The 14,102-nt window shown below is 43.5% G+C and overlaps 1 protein-coding gene across 4 annotated transcripts in view; it reads right to left on the bottom strand.

Annotated features, from left to right (window-relative positions):
• Positions 1-14,102, bottom strand: part of LOC306924264 (uncharacterized protein) — a 29,452-nt gene that overhangs the window by 10,389 nt on the left and 4,961 nt on the right. For all 4 annotated transcript variants that reach the window (XM_079502711.1, XM_079502710.1, XM_079502709.1 and 1 more), the window contains 6 exons: positions 13,044-13,094; positions 10,794-10,897; positions 8,809-8,852; positions 8,331-8,444; positions 6,395-6,520; positions 5,468-5,653 (listed from right to left, as the gene is read on the bottom strand). In XM_079502711.1, the coding sequence (XP_079358837.1) occupies positions 5,468-5,653; positions 6,395-6,520; positions 8,331-8,444; positions 8,809-8,852; positions 10,794-10,897; positions 13,044-13,094 (625 nt within the window). The remainder of the gene's footprint in view (positions 1-5,467; positions 5,654-6,394; positions 6,521-8,330; positions 8,445-8,808; positions 8,853-10,793; positions 10,898-13,043; positions 13,095-14,102) is intronic.

Here is a 14,102-nt window from a genome sequence, read left to right as displayed (position 1 = left end):
GAAACAAGTCAGCAGACTCTGGCAGAAAATTAATATGGTAGTTACCATTTAACTCATACAATATAATTTAACTCATGCCATGCGTTATCAAAAAGTTCACACCCACATAATTTAAACATATTCCAGTATTTCCATACAATAATAATAATTACCATAGGTCTGCATTACTTTGTGGCATTTGTCACTGTATATATCTGTATACCGGTAGTTAATTTTTTTAACAAAGTATGTCTTGATTTTAATAACAAAGACAATCAACACGCAAACAAAAACAAGAAAAGAAAACACATTTTTGTAAACAAAAAAAAAAAACATAGCAAGAATAACAATAAAGGTGCAATCTGCATTTAAAGTAAACCATCATTAGTAAAGTGGCTCCGTCTTATACGGAGCTACTGAGGGGGTTGATCCCGTGGTTGGACCTGGCTGACGCGCTGATGTTAGAATTGTATACTGTTCGCTGTGTGTCAGTGCTCCAATGATAATACACAGGCAGCTCTTCATGCTTGTAACGATTTATTGCTTCACCCGTTCATCATACAGTACAGCGTCTGCGTGATTTAAGATAACCCATAGTTAGAAACACAAACAGATAATTTGAGACAAATGAATATATTTCAGACACAAACATTTCGCTCTACATTGTTTAAACAGCGGTGACGTACCTGCGGTCAAAAACCATTGCCCTTCCGGGTCAAGCCTCCCTACCAACTCCTGTGAACCTGGTGCCTATGTAGACCACAGCGCCACCCCATGGTTACACAAATTCATTAGACATGTTTCACCCATTTGGCTGTTACACCGGCCCCTAATTGTTAAGGCGGGTAGATATAACAATTCAAAACAAAAAATAAAAAGGTCAAAACATGTCATGGATGCAAATGCATTATTTCATGAACCGAACTCATCTTGTCCCTGGCCTTTCAATGGTGCTACTTTTAGTGTTCAATTTCCAAGGAATGTACCAGGTTTTGTTTGCCTGGAAAGATCCACCGACCCATGTTCTCCAAAAGGTGGAATCTTTATTTCTTGATTGTTCTTCTCCACCGACATAACCTTCAACCTGCGTAACCCAACAACAGCTGCCTGCAGCCTCTTCAAGTCTAAGCAGCAGGCAATGAGCTGGTTGAGAAGGAGTGGATGTGTCACACACATTGCTGTCATTTACTGTGTCCTCCTTGTCATTCGAGTCCACCAAGATCTCCAAAGCTGTTTTGGTCCAACTCTCCTTTTCAAGCTCTGCCTCTTTCGGTGGGTCCATTTTTACAGTGGTGGTTAGCTTCTGGTACAAGCTTTTGTCAAACCCTTTCCTTAAACCCTGGATCCTTGGCCCAGCCACTGCCACCTTGTTGGGCAGACAGACCTCCGTTTTCTTAAAGAGCCTCCCCTCCTGCAGCACTGCCAATCTTTTCCCATTTCCTCCAATGTCTTCTCTGGACACTTTATTTTCCTTCACAGCTACTTCGTTGAAGTGGTGATTGATCCTTTCTTCCAGCCTGCACACAGAGCTCCTATTCACCATAGCAGGGGACCGCTTTTCTTCCACAGCTCCACTGTTTCCATTCAGCGGTCCATTAACGACCCATCCCAACACCGTCTTAATAGCATACGGGCCATTCTCTTGACTGTTGATGACCTCCGAAGGTTCCAATAGCTTGGGCGCATTGATTCCAATCAACAAGTCAACATTTGCTTTTATGTGTGGGATGTGGACGTTAGACAAGTACGGCCACTTAGCCAGTTCTTCAGGTGTCACCATGTTATCAGCAGTGACTGGCATTTTCCTCTGTGTGAGAACTTCTGGCATAACATGAAAGTCAATACTCTCCAAACCAGCGACCTCCAAACCATTTAAGGAGTAGGCTGACACAACTGCCTCTTGCCCCATGGTGCTCAATACAAAGTTGGTTCTTCCACCTGTGATGTTCAGTCTTTGCATAAGGTCTTCAGAGCAAAATGTGGCCGAGCTACCAGGGTCTAAGAAGGCATACGTGTTTATTATGTTATTTCCTGCTGCTTTCACTTTTACAGGGAGAATAGATAGCCCACACCGGTCCTTACCGGCCCCTGTATGTCCACATGTTTCCTGTGAACTTGGTTGATTAACGGCTGGTTCCTCTAACTGTTCTGAAGCTGGCAGTTCTCTATTGATGTGAAGCAGGGTGGGGTGAGTTTGACCACAAACTTTGCAATTCAAACGTCTTTCACAAAAACGGCTCAGGTGCCCAAAACATAAGCATGCGAAGCAAACTCCCCTTTCCTTCAGAAAGTTTAGTTTTTCCTGTTTAGTTTGTCCTTTCCTCAAGCCATTTACACTCATCCAATGAGTGACTTCCAGCACACCATAGGCATACAGCTTCCTTGACATTCCCTGATCCTGCTGTTGGTGATGTCAGCTCCTTACCTCTGTCAGGCATGCCTGTAGAGGATATCGTGGTGGCGACAATATTTTCCTTCACTCTGTTGGCTGGGTGTGCACTAACCCTTGTCCCCATCACACCAGATGTTGGATCTTGTATGTCGCCAAACAGAGGGTCAGACAGAATACTGACTTGTCTCTCCACGAAAACGACAAGATCCCAGAAGTGAGCCCTTTCCTGAGTGTCTTCCATGATGCCGTGAGCCATAGTTCTCCATTGTTCCCTCATACTGTATGGCAATTTTGCCATTATAGCTCTCATGTTGACCGGCATATCCAATTCCTGCATGTACCGCAACTCCTCCATTACATTGCAGCAGCCACGCAAAAATAAGGAGTAGGCTTGGAGTGCCTCCGCATCCTCCGATTGTATTGTTTGCCATGCCAAAGCCTTTTGCATATAAGCGGTTGCTAGTTTATACTGGTTTCCAAAATGTTTCTTTAGAAGACCCTTTGCCACTGCATAGCCATGCTCAGGAGCCATATGCTGACAGCTACGCACCAGTTCTTGTGGCTGTCCTCTAGTAAATTGTTCCAGATAATACAAAGCATCAACCTCTGTTGCCTTTTCCTCCACTCCTTGCTCAAATGCTTTGATAAATGACCTGTATTGAAGAGGGTCACCTTCAAATGTTGGGATAACCCGTGGTGGCAGAGATCTTGAATTCTGTTGCTGAACCAAAGCCGTAGTTATTTCATTTTGTTTCTCCATGGAGAGTAGGTTTGCAGGTTGATTATGATTTATTGATTGCCTTTCCTCATTTACAGTTGTGGATTGATTTTGTACATGCTGTTTTGCTCCAATTTTGCCTTCCTGATGTTCATTGTGAATGCGGTTTGAATGACGAGTTGTAACAGTGTTATATTGGCTATGTTCCTTTGGTGGTCTGTTAGGTGGTATTGACTGGTGTGTTTGTTTGTTTTGTTGCATAGCATTTCCAGGCTGATATGATTTTGCCATGGGATTTAACGCCTTGACCGTTTCCCTTTTCCTCGTTTCCTTTTTCAAATATGAATTCATAGCATTTGAAGGTGCATGAGATGTGCTTTTAATGTCGGCGGCATGCAATACATTCAGCCTTGCAGTATTTTCCGCTAATTGCGCATCCAAGTCGAGTTGCTCTCTTTTTCTCTTTAGCCTTTGTTCCTCCTCCTCCAAAGCATGTTTTTCCTTTAGTGTTGCTGCACGGGCAACAAGAGCAGCTCTATCTGCCTCTGCTATAATCTTGGCAGAGGCCGTACTTGATCTGCCGCTTTGACCACTCTTTGCAGAGGATGTACGTGATCTGCCGCTTTGACCACTCCCCTTTGAGCATCTACTTGCAATATTTGAAACACTGTCATCAGGACTAATACCATCGTCAATTATACAAACACCACCTTCAGTAACAGCATTTTCATTTAAATCACCTTCATTAGTACCATCATTTTCATCACCTTTTGTACAATTTTCATTTGCATCACCTTTGTTTGTGACATCAGTTTCATCATATACCTCATTATCATCATCGTTACCACCTTCATAATTTGCAATCCACAGTTTTGCATTAGAAACGGAATCATTGTTTGACAACATTTTTGCCTTAAACCACGTCTCTTGTTTTTCCCTTTCATCATGTGGCATAAAACCCAGCAGACTGTCATGCATGTATTTTGCCTCATTACACACCTGGACCAATTCTGTGAGAGCATTTTGTACCTTAGTTTTATCATCATTGACCATGAAACCTTGCAATTCATTCCTCTTGTTAACTGCTATATTAAGTTTGCTCTTTCTTCCCGCTTGCAACCTGTCGCATTTCTCTGCAATCGCTTTTGCAGTCATTTTTACCACTCGTTTCTCCGTTTGATCTTCTACCCCGCCCGTGACGTCACTGCTAACAGTGGAACGCACACCCGTCGCCATGGTAACGTCTGACGCCGCTCTGCGCGCCTCCATGTTAAATAGTCAGTAAGTCAAAGGATAGTTCTCACTCTCAGCAACGAAGTCGGTGCAAATAAAGTCAAAGCCTAACATTAGAAATCATTATTTTGTCAATCCTCTTCCAGCAACCATGGATTTACGCTCAAGTTGTAATATGTGCGCGCACTTGGCCATTTTACTGTGTAGCGCTACAACAACATACCTCCCCTTGCGGTGAGTCTAGTGATCAAATACTGCTCCAGTGCTCCACCGCCCCAGCTCACAGCCAAGCCCCGGACCAGCGCCGCAGCCCCCCGCCACCACCATGGACGGCCGCCGAACTGCTCCCCGGCACAGCAGCAAACACAGCGACAGTAGAATCCTCTTCAAAACACCGACAGCAACAACAGCAGCTCCCCTCGTAGTCCTCTCGCGTCGCTTCTGCACGTCCCAAACGCAGCCAAGCTCTCGCAGGATACAAACGAAGGTCCAACTGGTGCATTAGGTTTTTGACTAATAAAGTGGCTCCGTCTTATACGGAGCTACTGAGGGGGTTGATCCCGTGGTTGGACCTGGCTGACGCGCTGATGTTAGAATTGTATACTGTTCGCTGTGTGTCAGTGCTCCAATGATAATACACAGGCAGCTCTTCATGCTTGTAACGATTTATTGCTTCACCCGTTCATCATACAGTACAGCGTCTGCGTGATTTAAGATAACCCATAGTTAGAAACACAAACAGATAATTTGAGACAAATGAATATATTTCAGACACAAACATTTCGCTCTACATTGTTTAAACAGCGGTGACGTACCTGCGGTCAAAAACCATTGCCCTTCCGGGTCAAGCCTCCCTACCAACTCCTGTGAACCTGGTGCCTATGTAGACCACAGCGCCACCCCATGGTTACACAAATTCATTAGACATGTTTCACCCATTTGGCTGTTACAATTAGTATCAGAAGCAGTGGGCAGCACACCAGGGAGCAGTTAGGGGTTAAGTGTCTTGCTCAGGGACTCAAAGCGGGGCCAGGATGAGAACCAGGGACCTTCTGTTTCCCAGGCGGCCTCTCTACCAACTCAACCACGGCCAGTGAGTAACAGAGCAACTAGCAAAATACTATGTTCAAAAGAGAAATCTTTACCTCGTTGTTTAGTAACAGATGTTTCTCCACGGTTCCGAAATTCCCAGCGATGGTCAACAGCTCCATCTTCTTGTCCTCCTCTCTGGGCACGTTGGAGAAAAACACCACCTGACTGCCACTGCCAGCACCTTTAATATGCTTCTCTCTGTGAGAGACCACCAGAGGCTTACCAGTATGACCATCTTTCTGTTGGGAGAAGGGAATGCACAATTCTGCGTCACTGCAGCCTCTAGAGCAGGGGTCCTCAATAGGCGGACCACCTCTCTGTGGACCATGAAAAATAAAAATAAAACGTGACAAAATAAAAGTGTTCTTTGTGCCTCAACACAATACCTCTCATTTGCTGTGAATTTTTGGAGGGGAATATTTGTGAAACATTTTATTTCCATACTCGGCACCCCAGTATTGGTTGGTTGGTTTGTATAAGCTTGCCTTGGTGTGACTGTACTAAATAAATATAGAGCCCCGCTCTCCGCTGGCCGCTGCGTGGCCCGCGCTGCGCTGCGTGGCATGGGACCGGACCTTAGTCTTTTTCAAAAATGATTAGTGGACCTTCAGCATTTCTAATTGAGGACCCCTGCTCTAGAGTGCTTTAAAATGACATCCCTCTATAAACTTGCAGCATTGCTTGAAGGCCATATTATAATTTTGCGGCTGCCCCTGCTGACTAGTGAAACTAGTCTGTACACAATGTTGCATTTAACGTTATTGAACAGATATTCGTGGAATTTACACATTATGCTGCAGTTATTGTGAGTGTAGGAGTTTATTTAACCAATTAAGCCGTATGTACTTAATTGCAGAACAAATAGCAAAAATAGTTGATGCGTTGAGAGCTATATTTTTAAAACTCTAATTTTATGTTTGAACATTTCCTAAAAACAGGGATGCCAGGGTTAACATGATTAACATAATCAACATCAGTACCTCAATCACCATCAAGTCCTTGGACAGGTAGAAATGTACTGGTTGGTTGCACATCGAAGCTCGGTTTTGCTGGTAGTACTGGACCATATCTTGTGCCTGCTGGTGGGTGTCCATCTCCAGAAAAGCCTAGAGGGAAACACCACAAACATCATCATCACCACCACCACCTCCACTGGTGTCCTTCAGGATTCAGGGACCCATAGCAATAGCCTAATAAAAACTAGTAGTGCTCTAGCAGTAAGAGGGGAAATTCTCACCAACGAACAAAGGCATTTTAAGTATTTCATCACTTCACCAGAATTCTAAACATCAGCGCCAGCGGGTAAAGCATTGGGGAACCTATGTCAATCATCCACTCAGCAGAGTTCTCTCCTCCAAACTGGGAACAGATTCTGTGCCCGGCTGATTAAAAAGAATAAGATGTTTTCTATATCTCTGGTTCTCTCTCCCGTTCAGTCCTCATGCTTATTGTTGTAAGTAAAGTAAACATAATTCGTAATGGGGTCCATACGGTGGTTAGACGTACCAACAGTCATTAGTCCGACAACACCCGTGCTGCGGATAAAAATCACCCGTGATTGACATGCATTGCGGGTTAAAAGGGTTTAGGGTTTTGGGTAGGGTGTCAGACTTATGTCTGTAGGACTGTTGGTAAAAACTATAACTTTTGGAGGACTTCAGAGTAAAAAGACAATGTTGTGCCTCCTCCAGTGCGGTGTGCAAAGGCCGGAAGGTAAAACTTTGTCTTTCATCTTTCTTGTTCTCCAATGTCCACGTCGAGTAATTGGACAAAATCACATTGTTTGTTGTTACATTGACTGTGGCCAGGGTTTTATTCAGTCATTTGGGTCATTCAACGTGGCGCATTTATTGTGACCGCAAATATCCATTCGAATAGACGGTCACTCCAGAAGAACACTTTCAGTTGTATTAACAATATTGGCATTATTGGCAAATTCCGTAGTTCATCATAATTGTCTCCCAACGCTTTATTATAGTATCATTTATCCGTATCTTATACTGTATTGCAATATAATTTGGGAAGCTGCTTCAAAAACTTCATATGTTGCAAAAATGATTCTGTAGGATTGCCACATACAGTGATTGGTCTGCTCATTCTGCCCCTCTTTTCAAACAACTTAATATTTTACCAATGTTTTATTTAAATAAATGCCAAACCTGCAACTTTATTTTCAAAGTATTGTTCCAGACAGATTAATTTCCTTTGCCCTGTAAAGCCTTCTTTCAGTTCAACAGTGATGTTCACCATTTCAATACAAAACAGTCAAATCATTTACATCTCCCAAAGTTCCGTACTGGTCTCTGTCAGTTCTCCATCAGATACAGGGGGGCCCAGCTATGGAACAGCTATACAGCATTCTCATCAAATTCTACTTCATTAAATAATTTCAAACATAAGCTTAGTTAGAACCAATTTAGTTGACCAGACGGATCACTCTGTTAAGCGAATGAGCGTGTAATGACAATCAGGGTCAGCTGACCTTTGACTGGCATGCATGCTCCTACCTAAAGATAACTGTTTTTAAAACAAAGATGGAAAACTTCATAAAAGTGTGACTAAATACAATCTAACCTTCTACATGTTTTACTACCAACAAATATGATGCCAAATAATCTTAAAATAAACAAATTGAACACCAATCTCCTTCTCTTCCTCGCCAATTACTGAATTGAGTACATGTACGTACTAGGAGGATTTCTTTTTGAAAATACTGGCAATAGTATTATGTTTGTAGAATGAAAATACAACTCTTCACACTGCTTTGTATTGCATCACCAACCGCAGACGAGTGGAACAAATCATACCGACCTGCTGGCTGCCTAAAATAGATGTACAAATATATATATATACATTTTCAACTATTTCCGCAAAATAAATGGTTAACTTCTAGCCTCTATGGTCTCAGTGTTGTACCTTGTTCTTGAGAACCAGATTTTCTCTGAGCATTCCAAAGGGTTCTGCCAAGGCGAACAAGTTCTTGTTGCTCAGCGGTTTCCTGTCATATTTTGCAACCACAACTCTGCTTCTCTGAGGAACAGATAGATGTTACATATTAACCACATTCATCTGGTTTAACCAAAGGTATGTGAAAGTAGTACAGAGTACAGTAGAGAAGTCAGTATAGTTCAGTACATTAGAGATAGTAGAGGTGACAGTTCGGTATGGAGAAGAATAGAGAACAGTAGAGTGAAGCCCAAACCACACCAAAGGGTCGGGTTGGTACAAAACGGTTTAAGGTAGACCACACCAATGCAACTCATTGCAACTTTGAGTTGCATTGGTGTGGTTTACCTTAAAAAACGTTTAGTCCCAACCCGACCCTTTGGTGTGGTTTGGGCTTAAAAGGCAAAATATCAACAACTACTAAATTACTAGATCATTAAAGAATTACCTTGACTTGTCCAGGGAGAGATCTGTTGTTTCCAACGTTTCCACCTAACACAAGACATTCACATTAACTTGTTTCTTCCAATTAGTTAATAGCCTACTGATATGTTGCCACTCTTGTGCTATTTATGCTGTTTGTATGTTGATCTTTTATTTTATTCTGACACATTTTTTTTTTTTTGCTCTCCCTCTTTTGCCCCCCTCCCCCTTTTCCTGGGGTATGGGGGCTCAAGTCTAAAACAAATTCACACACTGATTTACACCTGTAAACAGTGTTGGGAAAGTTCATTTATTTTATGAACTAGTTCAGTTCACAGTTCAGAAATTTAAAAAGGAACTAATTCAGTTCATAGTTCAACATTTTGAACTAAAGTTCATGGTTCCAAAAAATGAACGATTTTAGTTATTTTTCGTTCCTTTTTTTTCTCAAAATTATTGCCACAGCCTAGGCTATAGCCATTTGCTCATTTGCGCACCAGCTGAGAGACAGGGATTTAGAGAATGCTGACAGGCACTCAAATGAGATGTTAACGTCCTGTAAGTAGACCTAGAAATACTAGTGTTGACTAATCAATACAAGTGGCTCTTATTTTGATGAGGCAGTTTCTGCACAGGAAGTCCGTTTCACTTGTAAACAAGCTATGATGGATGAGCTGTCAAAGTACTAGTCCCACGTTAGCGACCATATTTACAATATGAAAGCTGTCACTTAGACAATGTAGGTTACACACCGCTGGAATTAAACATAGAACCTTCAGGCAGCATTAGGTGAGTAATTCATTGTATACGTTTTGGACATTCGTGGTTTTGCTAATGATAAACGGACAGGTGCTGCCAGTGGGATCCTCCTGCTGCTTAACGACGACACTGTTCTGTGACTAGGTGTACTAGTGTAGCTTTGCATTAGCCCCATATGTGCCCTCTCCCTACGCTCATTCTGTAGCTCCGAGATGAGGTCACAGAAAGAAACCCCTCCCACCCCGTTCAGAAACGGCGCATGTTTCCACAATTCCCCATTGCTAACCCTTTTCTTAACAATGCACCAAAACCTTGAAGTGACGTTCCGGGTTTACACTAATTTACCGTCAACAACGGAAAAGAAAATCCAACTAGCGATTTGAACCGAGCCTTTACGAAGCGAATTTTGTCAGTCGCTTCCATGTTTATCAAGGGATTGGTGCGTGTGCGCGGGCATGTCGAGTGAACTGAAGTCAGTTGGACATTTTCGACCAGGGGAGGCGCCGGGGAGGCGCTAAAGCTTTTCAACTTCCTTGAAAAACATGCTAAACAACCGCTGTAACGCTCGTGTAACCGTTTAAAGTTGGATTTTCTTTTCCGTTGTTGACGTTGAATTAGTGTAAACCCGGAACGTCACTTCAAGGTTTTGGTGCATTGTTAAGAAAAGGGTAAGCAATGGGGAATTGTGGAAACATGCGCCGTTTCTGAACGGGGTGGGAGGGGTTTCTTTCTGTGACCTCATCTCGGAGCTACAGAATGAGCGTAGGGAGAGGGCACATATGGGGCTAGCTTTGCATCTGCCCGTGTGAAAGCAGCATAATGCCGTGGCAGGATACAAACGTCTGTAACCCCCACTCCCCCCCACTCTTGAACGAAGTTGAACGAGAGAAAGTGACGTTCACACACGCCAGAAATGAACGCATTCACAATGGCGTTCATCAGGCAGAAATACAGTACGTTCAGTTCACGTTCAGCCCAAATGAGAACGCGTTCGTGAACTATCGTTCTTTGAACACTGCCTGTAAACCTGTGATAAAACCTGTGCAATAAAGCCGATTCTGATTCCTTGCAAACTGCTGGGATATATTCAACTGAAATCTTATTGGGTAGATATTAGCTGTGATTACACTTGAATATTGATTCAAATTCCTGTCAGTCAAAAGTCTAACATACTTAATATGATAATATATGTGCACCTAAAGAATACATGACCTTTGGGACACATTCTTGGCTTTAGCCCATTTCTCTTACCCCAGCCAGAGCCCATGCGTCCCGATTGCTGTCCTCCCCCCATGGGAGCTTGTCCGAGCAGTCCAGGGGAGAGGTTTGGGGTGTTGGCCATACGAAGATTCCCACTGAGACAGAAGAAGACATTAACCATCAGTGAGTCAGCAAATACTATTATCTAACACAACTATACCTGTACGTTCCCGTCGGCCACCGGCCTACTTGGGAACGATGGAACCTAATAATACTTGTTGTCATAGCACCCGTTTTAACTATCTGTCTGTCCCTTTTGTGCCCATACTGTAGTATGCAATACCTGTTGTCATACCACCCATTTTAACTGTCTGTGTCTCACATGGAGATCTCTGTATCCGTCTGTCTGCCTGTGTCTGAAGAGTGCAAACTGTGAAACGTGGACTGGTTAAGTAATCAATTGGCAAGTGTGGGGTTGCCATGGCAATCAATTGGCTGAGGCAGAGGCTGGAAATTGGGCTAATTAGGTTCACTGGCAGAGCCTGACCAGAGCCTTTTGTGGCGGTCCTGGACAACCGTGGGTACGACCGACTTGACACCGGGCACTGCACTCCTTGTGGGGGTGTGGAACGTGTGTGTCGAATTTGAAGTTGGTGGGGCGAACGGCTCTCGAGTTACGTGCATTACAACCGTACACACACGCACGCAGACACACACACTGACACACACACACACAGAGACGTGGCGCATTTATTGTAGGATGAGTGCCGCCTGCTGGACGAAAGTGGTATGGCGCTTGGGTGACAGTGATTTCAGGCTATTGCATTTCCACTATGACACGCGTCCGCTTTTGGCTTCCATCTTGGATGCTAAAGCATAGCATCAATGCTAGCGAGCTAAAATGAGGTCCATCCTTGCTCTAGGAGTCTAGAAAACGCCAATGTTCCCATCGCGCTCACTGGATAATCAGAAAAGACCTCCGAACATCGCTGATTAGTTCAAAACCATGGACAGCACATTAGTTTGAGAAAAGAGGTGTGCAAAGGCCGTGATTAAAAAGGAACTTAAGGTGGTTGGTCATACAGAAACGGTGCAGGTGGGGCCCTAGCAACAGTGCACAGTAACCAGAGTGGTTAAAAAAATGGAAAATAGCAAGGCAATGTTATAGCTATATTAGCCTGAGCTAACGTTAGACCTTTCTGGCCTAGATGGGAGGGCCGCGGCTCAGATTTACGCACCCCCACCATTGGTTCACCGATCTGTCCGTCAGCCCCGGTCTCTCCTCCCCCCATTGCAGCACTGTTATTGTGTCGACCAGAAGCAGAAACCACTGGTTGCTGGAGTATACCATTCTAACGGACTGTCAAAGTTATTTCCACAGAGTCGGCACACGTTGGTTTTTTTCTTAGACGGTGTGGTGGGTTCTTTAGCCATTCTCCTCATTTTCCTCGCATAGCCTCGTTTGAAGTTCCACTGGTAATGATTTCCTCACTGTGTTATTTTGACGGGTGCACACCGCTCAGAGCCCTGACGTCACATCATTTGAAGCGACGCCTACGCGGAAGGGTTGACTCCCACGTTTAGGCCAGTGCAGCCCATGCGTAAATCCAGGCTTTCATTTTTCGCGCAGACGAAATGAAAGCCTGGGTATCGAGGCTATAGCTATATCAAACGCCTCAAGACAAGCCTACTCATCAAAAGCGCCCTGTGCATTGGGCGAAATTAATTATTTAGGATGAGTATACCTGTCAACGGGATCAAATGTGTTAAAGAAAGACCAGGTAGGAACTAACGCTTCCTTCCTGTTACTGGTTGTACATGTCCTGTAGAGCAGGAGTTCTCACGCTGTGGACCCCCAAAATACTTTGGCCATGTTTGATCTGATGAAGGTTCATCTTGGCATTTGCCTAGATGGACTTGTGTGCTTTTAAAACTTTTCTTAGCCATGTATATGTGACCACTGATCTGAATGTATTAATTTGATTAATATTATTACTTTAGTCCTTTTCATTATTATTATTATTTTCCTTCTGATGTAGCACTTTGAGATTTTATTCAAAGTAAAGTGCGTATCAAGTAAAAAAAAATATATATAATAATTATTATTATCTCAAGTGGTGACGATAAAAGTCAAACCTATATTTTTTTTGTTAGATAATCGTATTTTGCCTAGATCCACCGACTTACCAACAAAGTTGGTAAAATCTTACATGTCAAATTAATTTAACTGGGATTTTCACCTCCAGAAAAGGAAAGAAAACTGCAACCAAGTGAATGCTTGCCATTGTTAATTATGTTCACCTTCTTGCTGGTGCCATGCCTGGGTCCATGCCTGGGTCCCAGTCAGGATACCTAAAAAGAACAGCGCAAATTAATTTCAATGATATTATGTTGCAACACATGCTTAATTAAAATGACCAGAGTATGACTTTTACTTGGGCTCTGATTTATACTTGAAAAGGCAGATCGTGTAAAGAACTGTTCTAGTTTTTTTGAATCGTCATATTGCACACCAAAAGCTTGTAGTGATGCAAATAGCATGCATCTGTACTCGTTAAAGTAAGACTCATAACATGTCCCTGGGACCCATCAAAGACCACTCCTGGGTCCCGGGACCCATTACATTGAAAACATATTTACATGCTTGCATGTAGATCTGCAATGGTTTTTTTGTATTTATTTTTGGGCTTTTTATGCCTTTATTGATAGTGAACAGTATATAGACAGGAAAGGGGGAAAGAGATGGGGAGTGACAGACGGCAAAGGCCGTCAGGCTCAGGAGTCGAACCCACGGCACGCCGTCCGGCTGGTTTGGCAGCCTAGGTGCCCAGACGGTTGAGCTAACCGTCCGGGCCAGATCTGCAATGTTTTTAAGGGGCGCTAGCACCTCCTATGCCCAGCTATGCGTTTGTGTGTACCCCATAGCGATGAGATTGGCTGAGCACCACATAGCAATGAGATTGGCTGAGCACCCCATAGTGATGATTTGATTTGCTGAGCACCCTCTAGCGATGATTAGATTGGCTGAGCACCCCATTGCGATGATTTGATTGGGTGAGCAATGTACGTATTGAGGATAAAAAGTGAAGACAGAAAATTGAGGATGGCACAAGTGATTAGCCGGATTGGAATTGAGGATAAAAAGTGAGGACAGAAAAGTGAATGTGATGATGTATGATGATAAGAGTGCCCCCCAGGACCCCACTTCACACGGGTGTGATTTTTACTATAACAACATGCCCAAAATAGGGACGCCGGGTTATTAGTGGTTACAGGTCTGTTCTTGACCAATACCACCATACAACATAGTACAAACTAGAAAAAGTGCCCCTCGGGGCACAGGTCTCCACCAGGGCAGGT

Source organism: Electrona antarctica, assembly GCF_951216825.1.
Source record: "Electrona antarctica genome assembly, chromosome: 1".
Classification (NCBI taxonomy): Eukaryota; Metazoa; Chordata; class Actinopteri; order Myctophiformes; family Myctophidae; genus Electrona; species Electrona antarctica.
Note: the sequence above shows the minus strand (reverse complement) of the source record. Positions and strands in the feature narration are given on the sequence as shown.